Below are 26179 nucleotides of genomic sequence, written 5' to 3' on the forward strand. Positions count from 1 at the left end.
ATACATATACCTATATATATATATATATGTATGTATGTATGTATCTGTCTAGAAGAGTGATTTATTGTTGACTCCCTAAATTGAAATATTTTACAAGTGGCTTAATGGGAAGATGATGATAGATGATGGAATTAGTATAGAAGCTTAAACAGAAAGTCAGGTGACCTGATATCTACATCTATATCCTTCACTGGCCACCCAGCATTCATTAATGAAGCAGATGATAGAATAGATCAAGTTTCCTGTGAACACCATTTAGAAAAGAAAAGGTAGCTAGTACACAGAAGATCTAATTTATATTTCAAAGTATATTTGGATATAACTCAATTTTAGATATTTCTTTTAAGAAATATAATTTTAAATATTATCTTTCTTAAAGCCTTACTGTCAAGGACAGAGAACCAAAAATAGTATGTATGTGAATAAAAGTTTATTATAGAGCCTGTTGACTGGCACAGGGCTTGTGTGTAATAGGTTCTCACAAATACTTGTTGGATGAACACATATAAGTGAAAAGAGCAGGATTGGACTTCATTCTTTGGTCAAGTAAAGAATGCTAAAGAACAGCAGGCTGAACACATAGAACATAGAAGAAAACTCATTGAGTAAAGTCATATACACCAAAGAATGAAGAGAAGGGATGGCCCAGCCCACACTTTACCCTGCATGTTGTAAAGAGGAATTTGATATACATTGATGCAGAATGGTGGAAAGCAGCACATCTTTTCTCTTTATTTTCCATTTTATTAACTCCAGTGGGAAAACTTTATTCCTTTCAGCCATATCTAATTTTGATTTCTACTTTATCTCTCTTCCTTTCTACTTGTATTTTTCTTACTAAACCATTGACTGATTCATTCACTTTTTCACAGCTTGTTTTTGGGCTTACAAATCCACTGGAAAGGTATATGTGTGTGTCTGTGTTATTTCTATGAGTGTATATGTGTGCGTATGTGTGTGTGTATATGGAACAAAAATCTTTGAAATTAGATATTTAACATATGTACATTTAATGTGCTGAATCCTTCAGTTTCTTAAGTAAAATTAATACATAAACTGATAAAAATAAAGGGCTTTATAATAATCCAATTCACTCCATTCACCTTATAAGTAAAGAAGTTGAAAACTGAGAGAATAAGTAAATTGTCTAAGAACTAGTGTCATATACTAGTTTTGTGATACATATGGAATGACAGTATAGATTTTGTCATTAACAGTAACCTATTTTTACTTTACTGTTTTTTCATTAAATAGAGTAATAGAATTTTCTTCTATAAATTTGATTAGTACATTACTTTATGAAAAACATATAAAGTGAAAGTCAATTTTGGTTCTATCCGAAAGATGAGTATTTCATTGTAAATTTACTATGAAAAGTTGGAGAACAGGCAAAAATGAAAGAAAGTAAATTTCAAGCAATGGTACAAACAAAAGGTGTCCTAAATTATTTTGAAATAATGGGCTAAAACAATGACAAAGATGACTTTTTTCCTTTCAAAATTAAATACTGTTAGGAACTATGAAATCATGATGATCATTAATTATAATATAGTTTTCAATCATATGGCCTAATGTTTAATTTTTGTTTCCTCTTATTTAAAATGCTAGTGAAGTAAGGATATAATTCTTTTATCTAAAGATTTACACTTTCATAATGTTTATAATACTTAATTGGTTCCTTGAAAATGTTTGGTTAGTAGTTAAGTCTCTTAGAATAGACTGTCCTATGATCAATAATTTATATTTTTTGAGGATTTAACTCTGTTTCATGTTCACATGAGATAACTTCATTGCAAAATGTTGCTTGGTACCTGATGCATGTCCATATTCATTTTGTGTTACAGCATAATGAAAAATGATTTATTAATTAGGAGTTTCAATGAGTAGGTAACACATTTGAATATATTTACTGAGAGACTAAAAACTCTGGACTTCACTTTAATTTATGAGCCATTTAGAACTCAGAGATCAGTAAAAGTAGAGATACACCTTTATAGCAAAAATTGAATATTAAAAATGTAAGGAGATTTTCAAAAAATTGTTTATTAGTGTTACCTATAAATGCTAATATTTATTTATGATTTGTATGTGCTATCCAGCAGACAAATGAAGCATTTTTGAGGCCAAAGCCACATGCAGTACAAAAGGATAAAAAAATGTTCTGGATTTTCTGATATCTGGTTGGAATACTTTATGCCGATACCAAAACTGTAACTAGGGCACTAGAAATTTTCAATGAAGGAAAGGTATTGCGGTCTCTGCACCCAGTGGTTAACTTTTATGAACTAAAAATGGAAGCACCAAGCCTCAGTCATGGTGAAAATTACTAAAATTTCTGAATAGAATAAGTAGTTGTGTTGTTTTTTTTTTACTATGACAGAATAAAGACTAGTAAGTGGAGTGTGCTTACTAATAGGATCATTTGAGAGCCAATTGCTCGCTTTTCTTTTTTGAATTTCTCAAAACAACCATGTAAGGTGTAAAATGTTACAAGTTATGGTTATGCTCAGTATACAGGTAAGCGAAAAGGTTGAGAGAGTCTGACTAACCTACTGGGGTCTCTAGTTAGTAAAAGAGAGCTGAAATTTGAGTCCAGGTTTAATTTGATTCTAGACCCTTAGTTCATGTTATGTCATCATTCTGTTTCTTAACTGAACAGAAAGAAGGCCGCTATTCTTCATAAGAAAAGCAATGAACAAACAAGTACTTATCTTAGATAAGCAGTGTGTCTGTGAGATTTCAAGGTTGATTTTGGTGTTTCTTCAGATCTGTCCTAAGTGGCCTATCTCAATCACTTGTAGCCTTTGAGTAGAGCTTTTAAATTCTGGTTCAAAGAATGTCAATTAGGTTCTAGAATGATTGGCTTTTAGGAAATCCAGAGATGAATCATTTATGTAAGAGTTTATAAATTTTTAAGTATTTTAAGAATGGATGCAAAGGACAGAATTCAAGTTAATATATATGGAGGTCTCTACTTTCAAAAAAACTTACCCACTAATTAGTATAATTATTAGGCCTAAAATTAAGTTGCATGCTCTTATACTGTAATGATTATCATTTTAAAACTAGCTTTTTGCCTTCGAGCTATCGGGGTAAAGACCTACAGGAAAACTACTGTCGAAATCCTCGAGGGGAAGAAGGGGGACCTTGGTGTTTCACAAGCAATCCAGAGGTACGCTACGAAGTCTGTGACATTCCTCAGTGTTCAGAAGGTAAATGAACCTGAAAGCTGTGCAGGGCACTCTGCTCCCAGTTGTGTAGAACTGCAACTTGCATTAAAGGTTAACAGAAATGAAGCATATCAAAAGAAATATATTGTTTATTCAAATGCAACTATAGATCATTATTTGAGCATTTTCCATGTTTTTAAAATTGATTATTCCCAGATTAATGCAAAAGAGTGATCAGTTTGAATACCAACAGAGCTTCAGGCATCCTTCTGGGGAAAGTAAAAGTCTGGACTTACCTACTGTCTTGAGCTCACATGCTTCAAAATCTGTTTTTATACTTCGCCTGAGAGAAGCCAAATGAAACTTGGCCCTCTAAGACTAGTGCGCATTCTATTCACCCAGCACCTGCTTCTGCAGAAATGTTGCTGAACCTATGCTGAAGTGGTGTGGCAAGGGTGTATGGAGCCAGAAGAGAATATGGGAGGGGTCACTGAAAGTTCAATACCTTCCTGTGGGGTTTGGTGAAAATGTGAGTAGACCCAAATTTGATACATAGACTGGAAATGAATGCCATTCAGAATGGCATCTGAAGTGATCAGAGCAGCAGATCCCACGCTGTCTTGAAGGCAGGCACCCTAAATCCATGTCTATGTTTTTACCTCCTCTCACAGCATAAAAAGGCACTTACTTTTGCAGTGGAAAACCAAATGACTGACCAGAAGGAAGAGTAACCATTTCAGCCTTGTACGTGGTTTCATTTTTCTTAGTTACCGGGCTACCAAATAGCTGGCTTTTTAGTTCTATCAGAACCTAAAGCACTAAAATCCAATGGATTAAATTCTGACAGAAATTTAGTAGGATGTTTAAGTGCTTGGGGTTGGGGGGCTTTTGGAATGCTGTACAGTTTTTATAGTAAAATACATTTCCTGTTTGTTATTAACATTTTTTTGAAATATTTCTTCCATAAATACCCATTTAATATTAGGTTGGTATTTATCACATAAAAAAATAGCCATTGTTAGCTGATTGTCACAGAGAAGGTGGATTTGTTTTCTGTTGTTAGTTAATTTAAAATTCTTGACTTCATGTGCTAGTGCCAGTTCCATTTCTGTTTGTAAATTCTTACCTTCCATTCCATATCATATTCTGTTCACTATAACTTCTTCATTGTTTTCTTTACTTTTAAAAATAATAAACTGATCTGTAATAACGTTATGAACAAGTCTGTTTTGTATGAATAAATCTGTAGTTAATATTTGTCTTAAATTTACACATGGAAGAAAAATATCCTTCCTTTTGGGAACTCTCCACTATCACAGTTTTTCGATGTTGAAAGTCACTGCAGTGAGTTTTGTTTAACCTGGGAATGTGTTTTCAAGGGAAGGTTCCAGTCAAACCTTAAACAGCTTAGCATTTATGCGCCCTAGTCTGTGTAGGAATGTGATTTTCAACTCCTGGTTTATAAGAAGGGCCTTCATCAAAATACATGGCATAGATCTGGACTGATAGGCAAAGCAGAGAGTGACCACAGCTCTCTGTAAAAGGGCATTGCTCCTTAGTATTAATAGTACATGATGCTCTTGATCATGAAAGGTTGTAGACATGCTTTTTCTGGAAACAATGAGAGGCCTGACTGCAGTAGGGTAGCCCTCCTGTGGGAGCAGTGGGCCAACAGTTGCCTTGTAAGTATATTTCAGGGAGTGTGGATTGAGCTGTATTTAAATTTACACTATAATGAAAAATGTTTTGGCAAGATTTAATGAAGAGAATCTAATATAAGCTTTATCAATGTATTGATAGAGAAAACAGCTATTTATAAAGTGGATAATACTAAACATACAAAATAATGTAGGTATGATGTTAATTTCTATTAAAATACAAATGCTTAAGTAATATAATAGGTCAGCTATTTTATCTCTGGATATTAATTTATTAAATGGCAAGGTTCAAAGTTACATTATTATAAAGGAGATAGTAATGATCAAATCATTTTGTATATTTCAAATTAAATAAGAAAAATGCCTGTGAGCAAACTCTGAACTGTTTTGGAAAATACAGCATAGAGTAGAACAGTGTATATATCTTTTTTTTGGAAATTTTTATAACTATATTAATCATCTTGGCTAAGTAATCATCTGAAATTTGTCTGAAAGTCTGGTTCATAAAAGAAATATATCTTATATCTAATGATTAATATTACTTTCTTATAAATTAAACCTTTGAGATATATTAAGCATTCAAAAAGAAATGAATATACTTTTATTACTTTTAGAACTTTATATAATTATGTAAAGAAAATAGTACCATTAATGTTTAATTCAAAGATTATAAAAAAACTGAGGTACATAAAATCCAATTTCTTACTTTAACATTTGCTTGGGATTTAAAATAAAGCCATCATTTGAACAGATGTCTTATTTAATGATTGTCAAATATTTAAGTAAATACATTTTATTAAGTCATAACCACTATTTACTAATACTTTATACTTAAAACCCCAAATGATACAGCCGGAACTTTATGTGTGTAATTCCATACTGTGTGGGGAGAAAGCCTTTTAAAAACAGAGATTTAAATAAAACTTATTTATAAATGTGGATTTGTGAGACTATCCATATTTTAAACACTTAGTTTGCTGAAGTAAACACCAGCATGGATTTTTCTGAGAGCCATTCAAAATAGTTATTTTAGTCTGTAAACTCAGATCACCTGTTTTATAATTGAGAGAAATGGAACATAATACTTTTTGAGTTAGTTATTATGATGAGAAAGATGTTAAATTAATCCTACTTATAATTCATGTGTAGTTTTTGTAGTTTTCTACTATCATTTGTGCCAGAACTATATTTAGAAAAATATTCCATTTATGAACAGAAACATTTATTTAGTTTGAGTTCATATGATCTGGATAGTATTTTGATTTGATTTGATTTACTTGTTCTAAAGGAAGAACTTGCTAAAACATTTAAATAATACAGTGGCAACAGTAGAGCTGCAAGCAAACAGGGCTTGAGGGGCGGTGCTCATCCAGTCGCACTTTCACATAGACCGTGCTTTCACCCAGCTCTTTGAATAGGTGGACTTGGCTTCCACCTGTACGCTCTGAGCTGGGAAAACAGAAGATTCTTAGAATTCTGGAAGTTTCAAAAGTGACTATCAGTTTAAAATCTGGCTATTTTGAGGTAATTTGTGTGACTAACCTGATGGTTTGATGCAGTGGTGAGACAACAAACTTTTCAGCCTTGGCTAAAATGGCCCATTTACTTACTTTCCCATGGCCTCCGTTTCCCTGTCCCCCAGCAGGTGAGACTCCAACAGGAGGATAACCTACTGTTGTGAACAAGAAGGCCAAGGGTAACAGGTACAACTGTTGAAAAAGACAGGGAGATTGACTTTCTAACATTGTTGCTATCAGTCTGTGTTAAAGTATGACCAGTTAGAATGTATAGGAAACAAGTTAAAATATGCAGGAGAGAAAGGCAGTTAGGGAGAGTGGAAAGGTCACTGGAATGTGGGTCAGAAAACTTGTACTCCTGGCACAGCTTTGACATTTTCTGTTTTAGGTAAGTCCCTCAAATCTTTTGTGAGCCTTTTTCCTCACTGCAAGGATCAAACTATTTCTATGTAAAAAGTACTGAATAATCAAAGAATATATAACATAATTAATGTATTTTGCATCTCAGAATTATCACAGGATACATTTAATTCCCATCCCAATGGTAACTTCCACTGTCTACCAAAATCTACCATTATTCTTGCTAACCTTTATTATTGTTTAAAAAAATCTCGAGGTCTGCAACTGCATCCATAACTCTCTCTTCACTTTACTATAAACGTAACATACTAATTTCATGTTTCTGTACCATTTTATGTTATTTTTCCCCTTTTATAACTTATTCAGCTCTCAGCCATCCTTCAAGGTCCAAGTAAAATCCACTTTCTCCTAACAAGCTGTTACTGCCAAACACATAGAACTTTTGAAATAGAACAAATTATTTACAAATGTACTACTCAACATGAAGTCCAAGGACCAGAAGCATCAGCATCCCTGAAAGTTTGTTATTATGCCCCAGCCCTGTCCCCTAAATCAGAACTTGTCCTTTAACAAGATCTCAAAGCAACTTTTATGCTCATTAAAGTTTGGAGAAGCATTAGTCTATTCCACTCATTCTGAAAAGTGGCCCTTTCATAGAAACACCTGTTTAATTTGCATAGCTGTTTTTTCCTGAAGAAAATAAAAAAGCCTAATGTTTCAGGAAAAAAAATGTTTTACAGTAATCCCCATAGTGTAGCTTTCCGGAAAATAACTGTATTGCTCTCGTTAGAAAGGGGTATGTTCTTATAAACTGCATTTACTGAAGAAGACTTAATAACTATGCACTGATTGCTGAGTACCATACAGGGTTAGAAATTGTACACGTGGATATTTATATGGCCACAGTATTCTATTTTCATTCAGTACAATGGAGCAAGCAATGATGAATGCTGCATCATTATCAGTGAAGCTATCATATTTGCATTCTTTTATAAAAAAGGACTAAGGAAGTCTGTACCCCATTAAATTGGGAAGCTGAAATGTGATAATGCATAACCTATGTTGAGCATTTCAGTGTAGAAATGACCTTGGCCAAACAGAGCACCTTTATCAATATGCTCTTGGACCCCTCTTATTTAATAGTTCAGGTGCTTACTAACTAGTCTGGGGAATCCCAGTATCAAATGAGAGGAAGCTGAATTGGTCCCTTATCTTAGTTCATAGGTTAATTTACATGAAAAAAAGTAGATGGACCAAGTGAAATGGTCTCATATTTCAGAAACTTAATAGTTAACATCCTATTTGATTATAAAAATCAAAGTTTCAAATGCAATTATTCTAATATTGTATCCCAAATTATTACAGATATTCATTGGGCTAGATACCAGTAGATTAAACTAAACATTGATATCCCTCACCACCTGACCCCTACCTTCAAAGTTAGATGATTGGTAATGACAAGATACAAATGATGTGTTTGGGGAAGTTTGCCGGATTCGTAGGAACTTCAAGCAATGATTTATTCCACAGGATGCCTGCTGCGCTACAAATCAACCTGTCCATCTGAGAAGTCTCATTTTCAGCTAGTTGATGTGATTCAGAGTTTTCAGTGTGACATAAGAGGCCAGCCAGAAGATAACTATTAATTAACCTCACAGAATCATCATAAGATCCTGAATAATTAGATCAGCTTATACATTTTTAAAAACAGTGAGTACAAGGAGTTCAATAGCAGGTCACCTTCTATCCTAAGCTAGATAAGAATGTAAGCTGCCCAGTTATTTGACATGGATGTTCACTAATGGATTCTTTTAAAATATCCACGTTCTCTGAATAATACTAGGTTTCTATCACAGCTGGTCTGTCACATCTATCTTGTCCTGATTTTGGCATTAACCATAGGAATATGATGTGTACTCATTTTCAGTTGTGTATTTCCTATGTATGTGTTTGGAGAGTAAGAAGAGAGTGGAAATTAATCGTGTTGATGGTATGGATACTGAGATTCCTTGCATTTTAGACCAACAGAGGAAAAAAATCCCCAAGGGTCTATCTCATAATTCTGGTTCTTGGTACCTTTTGGAGAGTTACTGAAAAATTAGAAAGACAGCATCCTGACCCTATGGTGAATTTGTATGACACTAACTACAATGATGGCCTATTTAAAATACGCCCTATTTTAAAGTGAAAATGTTACAAAACGTTTTCTAAAAGTCTCTTTGCAAAACAGGTGATTTACTATTTTGTAAATTCTGTAAATAAAGAATAAAGAACAGTGGTGTTCTATTTTCTGTCAGAATTAATTAACATGCCTTACTTTGATTTTATTAGTTGAATGCATGACCTGCAATGGGGAAAGTTATCGAGGTCCCATGGATCATACAGAATCAGGCAAGATTTGTCAGCGCTGGGATCATCAGACACCACATCGACACAAATTCTTGCCAGAAAGGTAAAATACCACCAAATCCTGTTCCAAAGATAATGTTTACAAACTGTTATTTGTGCGGGGACAAAATGTCATAGAAATTGTCTTCATGTGATATTTTCTGGATAGTACTAGGTCAAAAGATTTATGATAAGGCATATGAGAATGTTGGTTACACCTTCAGCTGGTCTTGGCTGACTCGATTAAGAGTCCCTGAAATCAGGATGGTCCTGTACACAGGAGAATCAGTGGGCTGCAGGAGGGGCACCATAACAGAAATCCCCTCTTTCTCATCCATAGCAGAAGACAGAGGCCCCTTCAGTAATGACCACTCTGACAGGCCTGAGCTGTGGTAGGAGGAGGCATTATTGCTAAATGCGAGCCGATCTCCTTCTAGAGCCGTATTTCCAGTGTCCTAGGTAAACACTATGACATAAGTCATGCCTACAGAAAGGGAATGAAAGGTGGAGCAAACGATTCTTTCAGGTGTTTTGTCCTAGCCCATTTTGAAATTGACCATCTGGTGAAGTTGGGTGACCAAGTCTACTTTTGTCCTTAGGAGTAGGTTTTGAGCTTAATTAGTTATTTTTGTCTAGTTTGGCTCATTCCTTTCACATGAAACATTTCAGTTGGAAAAAAAGAGTTAATTCCCTTATTTTTATTATAAAGAATTAAAATACAAATAATTACAAAGAAGCTCTATCTCTACCTTTCTTTGGAAATTGCTGAAAGGTGTTTTTTGTTTCTTTATTTTTTTGATGAAATTTAAACTCTGCTTTCTTTTTAAGTGCATCTCTTGTCTTTTAAGTGAGAACAGAGGGATATGGGAGCAATTAAAATCAAGTCACCAATTCAGGACCCTATTAATTTAAAGGGAGGAAAGAGTAGAGAAAGTGGTGTGATGGAGTTTGTCTCTTGCTCTGGTGGAGGTGAGGGCATGACCTAGAAAGGCTCCATTTCCAAGATGAGCTATCATTAGTAACAGAGCTATTAAAACCTAACTTTCAGTTTGAACTTCAAGCCTGACCTAGAAGAGGACCTGTTTTCTTAATGAGTGTTCTCCACCAGGTCATGTTTATGTAATCTGTCCCTAATCAGGCTTTGGGACTTCAGCTGGTGGACTGGTACCAAATGAACCTAACTTATCAACAAAGGGATGGCACTCTACACCTAGGAGAATATGCAGGTTCATAGATTCAATAATCAATCATTAGCATTCTTTGTAAGGCAAAACACAGAAAACCTCTTCTTTACGCAGCTAGCAGTACTGGGCTAAGTTGAAAATTATTTTGTGAGCAGAGGGCTGGGTGGTGTTTCCAGGCAGATTTACATGACACTTTTCTTGGTGTGGTTTGCAGATATCCTGACAAGGGCTTTGATGATAATTCCTGCCGCAATCCTGATGGCAAGCCGAGGCCATGGTGCTATACTCTTGACCCTGACACCCCCTGGGAGTACTGTGCAATTAAAATGTGTGGTAAGTTAGGGTCAAATTTATTGCTTCCTTTTCCGCTCACAGACTGGATCTAAGCAGGCAATTATTAGTGAAATAGGTTAACAACTGTTTCACTTGATGCTTTAATGTGTGTAGGTTTTAATATTTTAAGAATGTGTCATGTAATTCTACCCAATCTTTTGAATTTTCAGGGAGCCATTATTCTGAAAGAGATAAATATTTAAGTGCACACATGCAAACAAAACATTTATTTACACTTATGTTAAAGTCCTCAACAGTCTCGTATTATCATGAAAGAGGAAAAAAAAATCCACAGAGGGAAAAAAAGATCAGGAACCAAATGCAGTATCATAATGTCATTAGGGAGCTAGGACCTTAGATTTTTACCTTCCAGTCCTGTATCTTTTCCCTACTTTTCCTTTCCAGACATAACATGAGCAGTCAACTGACTGTGAACCTCTTGTGGTGAATGACAGAGGCTGCAATGAAGAATAATGTCTGAGAGATTTTCACACACATCTTCAATCTCTAATAGCTGCTCCTGACCTCTCTGGCTGTCCCAATACACAGCCTGAATTCTATTTCAGACCATGGGTAGTCCTACAGTCCTTTTCCATATACTGGCCTTTACCCAACTTTCCTGAATTTGTGATAAAAGCTTTTCTCCCTTGCTTGGTGACATCCATGTACATCTGCTGTCATATCCTCCATGGTTAACTCACACATTTTTACTCTTCTTTGAAATAATACTGGATAATAATTAGATATAGATGTGCTTTTATTTCTATAAGTACAGGTATGACTTTTTTTTACTAGATCCTAAAATGCTTTAAGCCCAGTAGAATTGGATGAATTTAGTTAGGCAAATAATGTTACAAACTGGACTGATGATGTAAAGATATGTATGTATAGAGAGATATGTAAGGACAATCTACATAAGATCAGGTATATCACGGGTACTGATGGTTACAAGGATATGGTCAGGTAGGTACTGGTCTTTCATAGGACAGCACCATGGGGATATTCTTTTGAACAAACCTAACTATTTTCTACACTATGATACTGCCGGAGTAAATCTCACCCCACTTAGACCCACTAATACAAGGGAATGTTTTGGATGACTCAAATAAAGCACACAGAAAGGGGATGTGTCTGGCATATGTGAAATAAATAACTACAGAATCCGGCAGGCTGTCAATGTGAGCAGTGTCCCAAGGCAACTGAATCATCTGTTTGGTCCTTTAAAATAAAAGATGACTCCTGTGACAGTGTTTATATAGAGTGGGTAAGTTTCACTCATTGACTTTTTAAATCTTGTTAATCTTTCCACCTTTCTAGATCATTTAGGTACAATAAACCAACTGTTTCCCTTCCATTTTTTGTGTTTTAGGTACTCTTATAAATCATCTCTGGAATAAAACTAGTACAAGCACACACACACACACACACACACACACACTCACACTCACCCTGTAAGTGGCACACACACACACACACACACACACACACACACACACACACACACACACAAAATCTGTATTGACCTCCTCTTTATTTCTCAACCAGTCTTTGGCTATTTTTAAGACATTAAGAGAGGAAAGAAATAGAATGAATATGACACTTCTTAACTATTAAATTATTTCATTTTCTTTTCTGTCCTAAGAAGAGTTGGCTAATTATGTGACTAATATGCAATAATTCTGATGGCTTTCTTAAATAGAGGGTGTTGCTTATAGAATGCTCATTCTAAGAAAATGGTGGTAGAATTTGTCAGCCAAATCCATGTAGTTAACATTAAAATTATCTGAGCTTTGGGAATACTTCAGAAGTATTTCATTACAGGACAGATTTTAGTTTGTATAATTATATATAGTAACTGCATTTTTAATAAAATGAATGAAACAAAGTTATCATTCTGGAATCCTGGAAAGCATAATAAATAACATTTCATGAATAAACATCTTCCAGATATTTAGGTTTATATTTATAGTAAAGCCTATAATGCAAAACTAAGAAATTAAGTGGTGATTTCAACTGCATATTAGTTTTCTATTGCTGTATAACAAATTACCAAAAACTTAAAACAGCACACATTTATTATCTCATAGTTTCTGTGGGTCAGGAGTCCAGGCATGACTTGGGTGGGTTCCCTGCTTAGGACCTTGCAAGGCTGTGATCCAGGTGCCCGCCAGACTTACTGCCTCTTCTAAGACTCAGCATACCAACCCAAGGTCACCTGTTGTTGGCATATTTCAGTTTCTTCTGGTTGTAGTGCTGAGGTCCTCAGGTCTTAGAAACTGCTTGATGTTTCCTACCCCATAATCCTCTTTGAAATGCAGCAGTTTACTTCAAGGCCAACAGGATGGCTTTCTTAATTGCCACCATTTATTTAACACCTACAGGAAGGTGCTACTTTGAGCCTCTGACGACCTCTATATCCTCTTTCAAAGAGCTCACCTTATAGGTCAGGCCCACCTAGGGTAATCCCCCTTTAGTTTCCTTACAGTCAGTGGATCAGGGCTTTAATTACATCTGCAAATTTCTTCACTTTTGTTGTACCGCATAAACTAATCACAGGAGCAGCTCTCCTGTCTTATCCACAAGTTCCACCCATACTCGAGGGGAGGGGATTATACAGAGCATACACCAGTAGGTGGGAATCTTGGGGATCATATGAGGAATCTGTGCACCACACATGATTACATGTACTGGCTGTAACAGAATATTGGTTATCACTTTTATTTGTATCATTTGATTCTTGAATAAGCTTTTTGGTTATCTCTAAGACCTGACTGCTTGAATTAATTCTGAGTTTCAGCATGTTTGAAGAAAATAACAGAGCTGATGAATGTGTCACTTATCCTCTCTAAGATTGAAAGCGGTTTTCAAACTCTTGTTTCATCAAATAATAACTGTTAGAAAATCACAATTGCCACCTTTATTTAACACCTAATAGTATTTTCCATCTCCTACCAAGAATCTTTATTTCAGGTCCACAAAATGGCTGATTAGGCCAGGGAGGAAAGGTGTGGACAGGCACGGCTTGGTGGAGCAGCAGTGCAGTATTCAAGACATGCTAATTTGGTTGATGCGGGTAGGGATAGCATGAAGACAGAGAAGTAGAAGGAGATGAGGTTTTTGCAAGGCAGACCAAGTAGGATCTGTGAGTAGCCCAAGATTGTCATGAGAAACACTGACAAGTTAAGCAAGGGAGAGTGGTCTTCTCTGATTTGTGATCCATAATAGTAGTTTCCAAATTGTATCTGTGAAACCCAAAGGACATATCTCCTAGGGGTTTATGGACATTGGTAACTTAAAAGGCTCAAATTACAGTAATTTAAAGGGCTCAAATTCCAGTTCCTCTACTTCCATGTGATTTTTTTCCCCCAAAGTCCCCCTCTTGAGAAGCACACGTTCCTAAGGAGTCAGTCAAGTTCAACATCCTACCTTCCCATTTACAACCACCCTTCCATACTTTACTCCCATCTTTCCTAAATTTTAGTGTGGTACATTGTCCTGGGGTGTAAAAACCTTGGGGATACTAAACAAAGAAACCTTTGAAAATACTATATATGCATGCTGTTTATCATGTCATGTACTACTACTAATTATAAACTCTGTCTGGAATATAAATATATGTGTATGTGTGTGTACACATGTGTGTATCTAGTGTATGTATATCTCTTAGAATTTTGTGGTGACAAGAAATTTAAAAAATTAATTTCAGTACCTAAAAATATTTCAGAGAAGTATGATGGGGTAAGGAATAAAAGACTCTACAAGATAAAATAAGATATATTACATTGAACTAACATTCTATAGTTAGAGTGGAATGGAAAATAATTCGAGGAAATAAAGTTGGTAATGCATATTTTATCCAGAAACAGGGAGGTACCACATCATTGTGGTATTTAGAGTTCATTAAATTCATATAAAATATATAATATGTTTTTGTTTAAAAATGTCAATAATGTATGCTAGAAATCACATCTTTCACATATATTTAAATTTACCATAAAAAGTATAGATGTCAACTTAAAAACATGAGAGGGAATATGAATATTTTTCAAAATTCTTTTACCAACAGGAGAAAATAGAATAAAATAAAAACAAAAAGTAGAGTTAAATAGAAACCAACAACATCTTAAGACCACTGATGCAGAATTATAATACATTTTGAGGTATTGGCAGGTAGAGGGTTGAGGAAGAAGCAGGTGGATCTGATAAGAGCTGATTTTAACAGACCAGTAAGCAATAAAGAATTAAGGCAGTAAGCAGTGAGAATAACAAGGTGAGGAAGGACATGAACAATATTAAAAAGGTAGAATGTTCAGTTTACAATGACAAATTGGGTGTAGTAGGGAATGAGATAGAAAAAAGTCTGTAATATCTCCTAGGTTATTGGACATAGATAATGCATATTTTAGGCCTGTATAAATTGGAGGAGAAAGACAGTAAGCTAGCTCTGCTTATATTGAGATGCAGGTGCTTGGTGTCTGTGATTAGAGCACATCTAAGTTCAGTCTTCTCTGAAGGTTATGCAAAGCCATAAGTAGTGATAGCAGAAGCCTTGGCATAGCAGCAATCCCAGGGAGCATACAGAGAAAACTAAAGGGGTTGTTTGTCCCTTTCCTATATGATTCATTTAATAAATATTTACCAAGTAGCTCTTACATGGCAAATGATTTTCCAGTTGCCTAGGATATAGAAGTTAAGAAAACAAACGAAAGCCTATGATAAAATTGAAATTTCAGAGCTTGAGCACTGACTAGTAAAGTGAAAGTTGACATTGCCTTGACCTGGGGATATTTACACCCTTCAGACTCAAGGTTTTGATTAGTGCTGTTTCTTTTGTTTGTTAAAAAGCTCAATGACCCCCAAATTGTTCTTGTCACTTTGTATCCAACCTTCTAATCTTATAATCAGCATATCACTGAAAGTGAAGGATGAACATGGTTCATCACCTGACAGATGTGTGCACAGCGTCCAGACAGGAGGGCTTCTCAGTCATCCTTCATACCATAGACTCAGGAGGTAATGTCTACCCAAATGGCAGCAGTCCACAGATATTCTGGCTATACAACTTTAAAAAAATTATTTTACAATTTGATTTGACAATTGTATCTCAATAAAGCTGAAAAACATTCTAAAAAATTCATCCTTCTGAATTCATAGGAATAGTATACCTATTTGGCCCCTTCTGAATTTATAGAAACAGTATAATATGCCGATATCCAGCTCTCTTCCAAGAATTACTGAATCAAAAGCACATGGACAGGAAGAAAGAAATTGGATGTTTTAAGTTGGACATAAAGTTTTATGCATACCTAAGCTCTGGAACCTGCCCCATGAAGTGGGCAGATCATCTGAAGAAAGGGAAAGATTAAAGTCCAGATGCCACATTATAAACCGTTTCATTTCAGAGTCAACAGGGCTTTGATCTCCATACAGAAATGTGGGGGCTTTCAAGAGGCGCACAGGGGAAAATTCAAAGACATTCATGGGCAGACCCCAACTTCTGGAGGGAAGTTATCCTCACCCAGGGAGACCAGGTTCCTGTAGATTTCCTACATCACCCCACTGTACAAGGACCTCTGGACAGGGTCTCCAGGACATTCCCACCCCTCCTGGGAAAGCTCTATGGCCACATCCCTGAATGTCAACTGTCCTTGGGGCAGAGTCATTCCTCACTCTTTTCCTTTCCTCTTTCTTCTCTTCCGGTCTTCCTTCAGGTAACATGAATATGTGGAAATCAATGATCTCAGGGGTCAGTGTTACTCAGATTCAGTTTCTTTTCTGGTTCATCATTTCCATGTTGAGGTGTGGTCATTGAGTCCCACAGAATGAATCATTTCACCAAGTTACCCTGAGAAGGTCTGAGTTGAGTGAGCAGAACGGTTGTAGCTGTACTCTGAAGTGGTGGTCTGGGAGAACCCAACAGCCAAGGTTTTTTCCTCATCATTCCATCCCTATAAAAATTCCAGGGCCGTCTTTCAAATGTACTCCACAGACTGACCTTTGCACTGCAAACATATGACAAGATAGAAGTCTTATATAGTGCCTGAATTAAGTACAGCAGTCCCCCCTTTTCTGAGGGGGATATGTTCGAAGAACCCCAGTGTATACCTGAAAACTGTATAGTTCTGAACCCTGTATATCCGATATGTTTTCCTAAGCATACAAACCTATGATAAAGTTTATACATTAGGCACAGTAAGATATTAGCAATAACTAAATAAAATAGAACAATTTTAATAATATGCTATAATAAAAGTCATGTGAATGCATTTTTCCTATCTCTGTCAAAATATGTCATTGTACTGTATTCACACTTCCTCCTGTGATGGTATCATGAAAAATGCCTACGTGATGAGATGAACTGAGGGGAGTGACACAGACACTGTGACTTACAATTAGGCCACAGCTGATGTTCTTAACGTTGCGTCAGAAGGTGATGTTGGGTAACTGAAACCGCGGAAGGCAAAACCCTGGATAAGGGGGATCTACAGCACTGATTTACTTAGAGTTTCCCCTATAATAACTTCATATGCTAAGTAAGTTTGTACTATAGATTACTTCGCTGCTTTTCAGAGAGAAATAGTATTATTGGTTGGGACTAATCAATTCTTCTGAAATGAACTTTAATAGCACTTGAAATTAAAGAGCTATCTTGTGGTTAATGTCCCTCAGAAAATCTCTGATTCTTTAAATCAGTTTCTCACAGACTTCTTGGACTGAAGTTATCTTTACACTCTTTAACATAATTGAAACCCTAAACTGACTGGGTGAGTTATACAAATGAATATTTGCTGTATTGGAAATTAAAACATAAACTTAAAATTTTTTATTTTGTTAAAGGTAATAAGCTCATTAGATGTTAATAAGTGTAATATATTTTAAGTGAAAAATAACTATATTTTTCAGAAAAATAGGGAAAATGGTTTTAGATTTTTCAAAAATTCGTATGTTTTGCAAATTTCTTATGTTGCTTTAATTAGAAGAAGATATATGAGTGTTTCATATTTATCTTTCCATTCAGTCTTTGGGGATATCATATATCAAGAGTATCTGAAAACTTCACTATAGAAGGGGCAAATGATGTCTTAGCATTGTCATAAAAATAGATTTGATCTAGGTTCATGAATGGAGCTGTGGAACCCCAGGTGTCCCTCTGAGAACAAATATTTTGTGGCATGTCAGGCATGTAAGTCTGATGTGGTCCCATTAGAATACACTAAAACATATCTGTTGGCTACTTCAATTGTTTCCTACTTCTCACTTCTCACCGTTAACAACTTACCTGCTTGGAGATTGATTTCTATCATTTGTTATCTTGTCCTATGATTTACTTCATTTGTCTTATAGAATGGTATAATCTGCTTTTTAAGATCTCTTTTGCATGATTGGTACCACCATTTATATAGTTTAAAATGCAGAAGCCTAGAATAATCCTAGACGTGCTCTTTCTTTCACTCCTCACATTTGATCTATCATCAAGACCTGTCAATTTTATTTTCATGTACCTCTCAAATCTGGCCATTTTGCTCCATCACTGTTTCCTTTATCCAAGAGAGTATTATTTTCATCTTGAATATTTGGATGACCCTCTGAGAGGAGCTGTATCCATATTCACTAGTTTTCCCCTTCAATCCCCTCCCCACACTGTAAATAGAATAATATTTTTAAAAATCTGAGTAATAACTTTCCTCATCTCTAGCGCATACCACACACACACATACACACACACACACCAGTTAAAATCCCTTCAATGATTTCCTTTAATCTTAGGACAAAGACAAAACAAAACCGTCTTTTCCTCTGCCCTGCCGTGTCTCTAACTTCACACACTGCCATATTTCTCACCATGCTCTCTGTACCAGCCAGAATAGTTTTCTTCCCTCATATTTTCCATATTCTCACTATAGTTCCTTCAACTCCGCCACCTCCTCTGACTTGAAAAATGTTCCCTTCCTTCCTTACCAATTGACAGCTACTCGTTGTTCAAATCTCAATGCAGGTTTAATTTCCTCAGTTATCATTTCTTCATTTGACTTCTCTGACTTGGTCAAATTCCTTCTTATGTATTTGTATCACCATAAACTTCTCCTTTCATCTACTTTGCAGAGTCTGGTTTTTACATTTATATTTTAAATTATTTAGTTAATAGCTGTATCAATATTTGTAAACTTCAACAGAGTGAGGACCATGTCTTTTATTGTGTAATAGTGCTTAGCACATCACCTTGCACATGACAGGAGTTCAGCAAATATTTGTTAAATGAATGAATGGTATCTTCCTATACAGTGTAGTTTTTCACTTCCTTTTGTGTCTCCCAGAATTTTTTCTATGCTTCTTGATTCTCATGTGAAAACTTGGCTTTTCTCAGACATTGTTAACAAGGAAGATTTGCCTCTTATGTTCATGCCATCACCTCAACCTGCCCTTGGGTTTCATGCTTACCTGGGCTAGTTTTGTTTGTTTTTTGCTTGTTGACATATTGGCTTTTTCTTTATCAATAAAATAAACCAGACTTGTCATGGTTTACCTTAATTTTCTCTTTCTCTTTCTTTTCCTTCTTATTTTTCAAACTTCCATCTCAATATATAGTTTCCAGGGCCATTTATTTTTTAGCAGTTTTATCAAGGTGAAATTGACATTAAAAAATACACATATTTAATGTATACAATTTGATGGATTTGAACAGATACACCCATAAGCCATTATCCCAAGGTAATAAACAATTTCATCACCTCCAAAAGTTACCCTCACTTTTTTCTGTGTGTAGTAAGAACTCTTGAGATCTACTCTCCTAACAATTTTTTTAGTATACAGTACTATATTGTTAAATGCAGGTTCTATGTTTTACAGTAGATCTCTAGAACTTACTTGTGTAACTGAAACTTTATACCTATTGAGGATGCCCCAGTTCAGAAATGTGACCTGAGCAGATTTCTTTACAGTGAAGAGTTCTATTTAAAGTATTGTTATGACTGAATTGCATCCCATACACTGAATTGCATCCTCAACCTCCCTCCCAAATTCATACATTTAAGCCTTAACCTCCAATGCTATATTTGGAGATAGGCCTTTTAGGAGGTAAGGTTAAATGAATTCATAAGGATGGGACCCTAATCTGATAGGATGGATTAGAGGCTCCTCACCAGGAATCCAATTGGTTGGCACCTTGATCTTGGACTTCCCAACATCCTGAATTGTGAGAAAATACACTTCAGTGATTTAAGCCACCCAGTTGTGGTACTTTGTTATGGCATCCTGAGCAGATTAATACAGGTATGTGCCATGAGTAATACATAAAGAGAATCCTTCCTCCTAGTAATTGGTGTACACTGGAATCATTTTAAGAGAATATCTAACCTCTTAAAATTAAATATTTTAGAAAATCATTTTCTTTCTCAAAGAAAGCTGATTATTTCTCTGAATTTTATTAACATCCAAGGCCAGAATAGAAATTAACAGAAATAAAATCTCATTATATTCTGAGTCAGGAGAAAACAATGCCATCAATATTCTTTCTCAAGGGAAATGCCTTGCATTTAAGAGGTCTTTTCCAAGTTGTCTTCTAAGGAATAAGAGTATAGAATTGAAGGCCTTTCATCAGTCTTTCAAGCATTTTATACCAGAAAAGGCTTGGATAAAGACCAGGGAAGAGTTTCAGAGAAGAATCCTAGGTTCACATGGAGAGCAAACTTAGGAGCAATTTGAAGTTTGTACTTTGGAGGTCTTTATACTACATTCTCATGTTCATTTTAAAACAAGAAGCTCTTTAAATTTACATTGAGCCTGATCATGCCCTTTGGGCACAAAGAGTATAAGTCTGTTGATGGAAGAGTAGCTTTACACACTGTTCCCAATCTCCAGGGAGCATGTAAAGTAAATCGTTTGTTAGTTGCTCTTCAGTAGCAGGGAATAAATGGGTTGGGTTGAACTGCTCCAAGGAACAATCAGGTATTTTGTCCGATAGACTGTGAAGCAATGTGTTCTAAGCTATAGGCAAAAGAACAACAATATCTTACCACTACTGGGTGATCTAGATTTTGAAGGCGAAAGAAGGACTGTAAATGTAGGGATTTACTTATCGTCCATGTAAAGCTTGCAGATCCCTGGGTGTGGCTCTCTGCAATATACGTGAGCACCCACGTTATCCAGTTGCCATTCACCAACCTCCATCAGGACTATGTGGTCTCTGCAAGGATTCGGCTAGACTTTCTTTCTTTTTTTTTTTTTTCATTAAGGTATAATTGATATACACTCTTATGAAGGTTTCACATGAAAAAACAATGTGGTCACTATATTTACCCATATTATCAAGTCCCCACCCATATCCCAATGCAGTCACTGTTCATCTTGGCTAGACTTTCACAGAGAGAATGGATCAAATTTTTTATTAGTCATCTTAGTCTACTAGTCTCTTTCTGTCGGGGGGAGCAAGACATTTGTCCCCCAAAATTACATTACAGTTAATGTTCATTCTTTCAAAAAATCTATTCACATATTAAAACTCCATAGCAAATATAACAATCAGATCATGCTCACAACAGCAAAATAAAATTAACGTTCCAAGAGGCACCCATTGCATTTGATCATGTTTGAACAGGATAGTGAAAAATTTCAATAGCAAATGTTTTTCTCAAAGCAGTTCCAAATAGAAAACTGTGTCATCAAGGAAAAACATTCTTTCATTCATAGGCCACTGCATCTGCCTCCAAAGGGTGGCTACTGTTGACACCCCTGGCAAAATGTTTTATTTGTGAGGACTTCTCAGAAGAGTTCCTAGTATTTTCAGTGTGAGCTTCGCAGACATACTTGTAAAAATCTTTGTGTAAGTGGGATGCAGTATTTTAAAAGCATGTTGCTTTGGCTGATCTTGATCAGCTTCAGCTGATATTTGGGGATTTTTCTGTACATCTTTAACACTTCACTTGGCCACTGGAGACTCTAAAACCTTCTCTTATTCCAGTCCCATTTTAAGTATTAAGTACAAAGGAATAGTTTTATCAATATTTAATGGCCTTCCTAAATCAATTGGCATGAGATTTGTTTCATTTTTGCACCATGTTTTGATATTGATAGAGTAGGACAGCTGAAGGACTCTATTTTATTGCAGTTCATGAATAATTCGTTTTGTCTGAAAAGTATGTACATAGGCAGCAAAGATCAAACATTTATATCACAGTTAAATGGTCTATAGACAAATCATTCATCATGAGCTTCATTAAAAATATGTATTAAACAGCTGCATGAAGTCTTGTAATAACTTATTTATTGATGAAAACTATATGGTTATTTTGTTGTAATAATATATCTTTTTAGGCCTAAATTACTCATTCTATACATTGCCACCAAAATTATGTAGTTTTAGTTTATAGGGTCACTTTAAGCAGTTGAATGTCAAGTGGAATAAATATAGATGCATTAACTTTGAGGGTGCTTTTAGCTAAAAAAATATCTGAATTCTGTTAGTCTGTAGTTAAAATCACATGAAATATTTTCATTGAATTAAAACACAAGAATAAATAAAACTATCAAGTTGTTTGTGGTTATATATTTCAAAGTTACAGATACCTATTAAAATAAAAGTAAAGGGAGGGGGAAAATAAAAGTTAAAAAAATATATATTATTTAGATTCTTTATATCTTGATAAGGCTTGTTTTATTAAGGCTGCCATAACAGAATACCATAGACAGGGTGGCTATCAACAACAGACATTCATTTCACAGAGTTCTGGAGTCTGGGAAGTGCAAGATCAAGTATCAGCAGATTCCTCATGGTGGAAGGGGTGAGGGAGCTCTGTAGCACCTCTTTTATGGGGGCACTAACCCTGTTCATGAGGGCTCTGCCCTATAACCTAGTCACCTCCCAAAGGCTCCGCCTCCTACTACCATCACATTGGGGTTTCGAATTTCAACATTTGAATTTGGGGGAGACACAAACAGTCTATAGCAAGGCTTAATGGAATGTTACATTTGTTCTGCATAACATTGTATTTTTATTGATGTTCAGTAATCCTTTGTGTTCTGTAATTTTTGCAGTTTCAAAAGGTTTCAGTTTCTTCCTCCAAATTAGAATGTTAAATGATTTAAATTATTTAGTCAAAATTCAAAATTAGTTTTTTTTAACCATTTTAACTTATTTCATCTTTTAGTGAATATTTAGTGGTTCCTTAAGATAAGTTTATAGCATAGATTTTTAAATATCTTAATGAAAGTGTAAAGGAAAACTCTTCAACATAATTTAAATGAGGATTTTATGATTGCTACTTTTAAAAGTGAAAGATTCTGTAATTAAATCTTATTGGGAAACTGTAGTTGGGGTACAAACTTAGTACCAACAATTCAGGTCTCTGAACTGGACAGTGAAATTTTAGTGGATCAATCAGGGTGGTATATTTTCCTCAATTTCTTATACAAGTGGTCTTTCCTTTGACTTTGAAATATAGTTATTTCTTTTCACAGAAACTCCTAAAATTTGAAAACTTTGCCCTTGAATTAGGAAAATATTTACATTCTACTAGCTTTTCAATTGTATCATTCCTCAATATTTTCTGATAATCATGTGGTTGCTTACAGTCTTTCACTCAAGTTCCCAGGTATTTATTTTCTAATGAATTATGATAATATTTGCTTGTTTTAACTGTAGCTTTTCTAATGAAAAATATAAAATGTTTTTGATTTTAAGGTTCTATGTATTATTTCAAGTTTTTACTGTCATTGGTCATTTCTACAAAAGCATCACTTTGAAAAAGGTATTTATAAAAAAATTACCTTGAAACTCCAATCACTCTTTGCCTAATAACACACTCTCTATATAATACCTATTTAATTTTATATTGGCCTTATAGGCAAGAGGTTTTACTCTCTCATCCTTAAACAGGGCTAATTTTATAATGTGGAGCTACCTTCACACAGTAGAAGAAACAGCCTCAGACCTGCTTCCACATTTAGAAATTCCACTAAATAATGACCAAATCCTTAATCATGTCTGAATATCTATTTCCTATTTTCATTGTTATGGTTGGTATCTGGCAAATCATACCAATGTCCAAGGAGCAGAGGTGTTACTCTCTGATGGGCTCGGCCTCAAACTAGGTTCTCAGTGAGATGTGATGGGCCAACATCTAGTCAAAAGTGGCCTTGATTGACATTGGGATTCTTCAAGACTGGCTTTTTCAGGTTCATGCTACATTGCCAGAGAAATGCTTGAGAAAACTGCATCACTAATAAGCAAGATAAAACACACACAAATAAGTAGTAAAATAAGAGAGCAGAAGTACCGAAGATAGGCAGTGAAGCCTGTGAGATCAGTGGAAGTGTTTTTCTTTGGCTGCCCTAACTCTGACCCTCCCATTGTCTGGGTTCTGAGTTCTACCTGATGTCATAGTTTGCTGCCCATAAGTTTGTGCCCAATAAGTAGAATAATCAGAACTTTTCTTCTTAAAATATTAAGCTAATGAATTGATGGATTCCTTAAGACATTTGTTTTTGTATTCTTTCATTTATTTTGTAACTAGATATGAAATATGTCAGTACATGTTTGATCTTTTATCTGTTTTAGAGTTATCAACTTTTAAAGATTACTCCCATACACTCAGTCTCCTCAAATTGTTTAACAGTTAAATCATCAGAAATATAGGAGCTTAGTGACGTTTGTTTTAATGGGATGTAATTCCTCAGGACCTATGGAATCCAACTTATTTTCTATTATCAAAGAATGTTACATAATATTAAAATCATAAAAGACTTTTAACCAGCACCAAGTTTTTCTACACAAGTCATTTCTCTCACCAATAATATTTGATCTTCCTGAATCTCTATATATTACCAATATCAACATTTATTAATTCTATAGGTTATTAATTCTCAATGACCACTTTATAGGTCAATAGCTGAACATTTTCTCAACTTCATTTGAATATCCTTTTAACTAAAGATATTTTTGAGCCACATTTCTATTACCTAAAGTAGATACTTAAGAAATAAAAGTGTATTTTTAAATGAGCTGTAGAAAAGTTATTTAAAGGGCAATTTGTGGAAATCTGAATATACAGTATATTCTAGTGGTTTGGATTGTCACTAATTAATCATTCTTTTTTCCCAACACTGCATCAAATACTTCCAAACTTAGGCTCTACTTAGTTTGCATGGAGCTCAATGAAATAAAGCATTCAGCCACATAAGGTAGAGATTATTTGTAAGAAAAGAGCCTCTTTAAAAGAACTAAACACTATTTAATATGGAATACTTTTATAGACATTCATAGCCTTTGAAGGCATGTCTAATTCCGAGCTCTCCTTTGGAGAAATGATACATTAAACTGAGAATGGATGAACCAAAGACATCTATTCAAATCTTGAACTGTCTTAGAGGGTGTCAACTTGAATTTTATCCAGAGGCAATTTGAATGACCATTTAGATTGTAAAGGTAAGTGGGAGTTTACATTGATTTTTTTTTCTATTGAACTACAAACATTTCCGTGTATGTCTTGAGAGAAGGTATATGAATTTTAGTTGTTCCAGAATCTTTTAGTTAAAGTGACTAAACGTTAAAGACAAAAAGAGAGTCTAAGTTATGGTAAAATTTAATTTTGTACCTCTTTTTCTTTGTTACTGAAACTTTCATGATTTCATGAAGTAAGCACCATAGTTGGACTAGGAAAAAAGTTGGACTAAGAAATAAGTCTGCCTAGGAACAACTTATTTGTTTTTTTTTTTAATGCTAACAAATTGAATAAAAAGAAAAATTAACATATCAGCTTAGAATATATTTATATTAGAGGAAAATCATGGTTAACACCATTACCAATTTTGTCTGTATTTAATCCAACTAATTTTAGGAATAATTATATAGTCATTTCAGAAATATTGTATATTCAGCATATATAAATTATAGTATATATTTATTAGACATTCAGATTCTGAGTCAGATAATAGAAAATACTTTGTATTCAGCATATATAAATTTTATTCAATAAAATGATTCTACAGAATTTTTTAAGAATATAATAATTCAGCAATTGAATGAAAGGAAAATTAGAATGAAGAAAGTAATAATGATAATTGAATTTTTTTGATAACTGTTCTCTAGACTAACATTAATTTTCCTTTTCTTGTTTTTTTAAGGCTAAATTTACAGCAAAGTGCTTTGTAATTTCCCTACTTGGTCACTATATTACTCAAAGATGTTTTTAATTTCTAAAGGAAGAAAAATTATCTTTAAAAAACATATTTGTGGTACTTTAACATTAATAAGTTAAAGTTAAATAATGTTAATATTTTACATCTAATGTTAATGAATGAGTAGATAGATAAAGGAAATTTAAGAGCTATTAGATGATGCATTTCAAACTAGATAAAGCTAAGCTAGAAGATTTTGTCTTATAAGCAGAGAAATTGCACAGTAGTGTCCACCATGTTAATTTACTCCCTTAGGTTGAGTGAGATAATATAATGAATGATAAATTGATTTTTTATTCTGCTCAATTATTATGATCATAGGAATGCAAATTCAATTGAACTCTAATAGACAGATGATAGGTTGAAATATTTAAATTTATATTTATTTTTACCAATAG

At 34.6% G+C, this 26179-nt stretch overlaps 1 protein-coding gene across 5 annotated transcripts in view; it reads left to right on the forward strand.

Annotated features, from left to right (window-relative positions):
• HGF (hepatocyte growth factor) overlaps positions 1-26179 on the forward strand; it is a 69092-nt gene that overhangs the window by 14342 nt on the left and 28571 nt on the right. For 3 of the 5 annotated variants that reach the window (XM_073238928.1, XM_073238927.1, XM_073238930.1), the window contains 3 exons: positions 3070-3212; positions 9037-9157; positions 10492-10610. In XM_073238928.1, coding sequence (XP_073095029.1) covers positions 3070-3212; positions 9037-9157; positions 10492-10610 — 383 coding nt within the window. Of the gene's footprint in view, positions 1-3069; positions 3213-9036; positions 9158-10491; positions 10611-11015; positions 26174-26179 lie in introns of those variants that run through there. The other 2 variants (XM_073238931.1, XM_073238929.1) reach the window with 2 other exon arrangements.

This window comes from Manis javanica, chromosome 6 (genome assembly GCF_040802235.1).
Source record: "Manis javanica isolate MJ-LG chromosome 6, MJ_LKY, whole genome shotgun sequence".
NCBI lineage: Eukaryota > Metazoa > Chordata > Mammalia > Pholidota > Manidae > Manis > Manis javanica.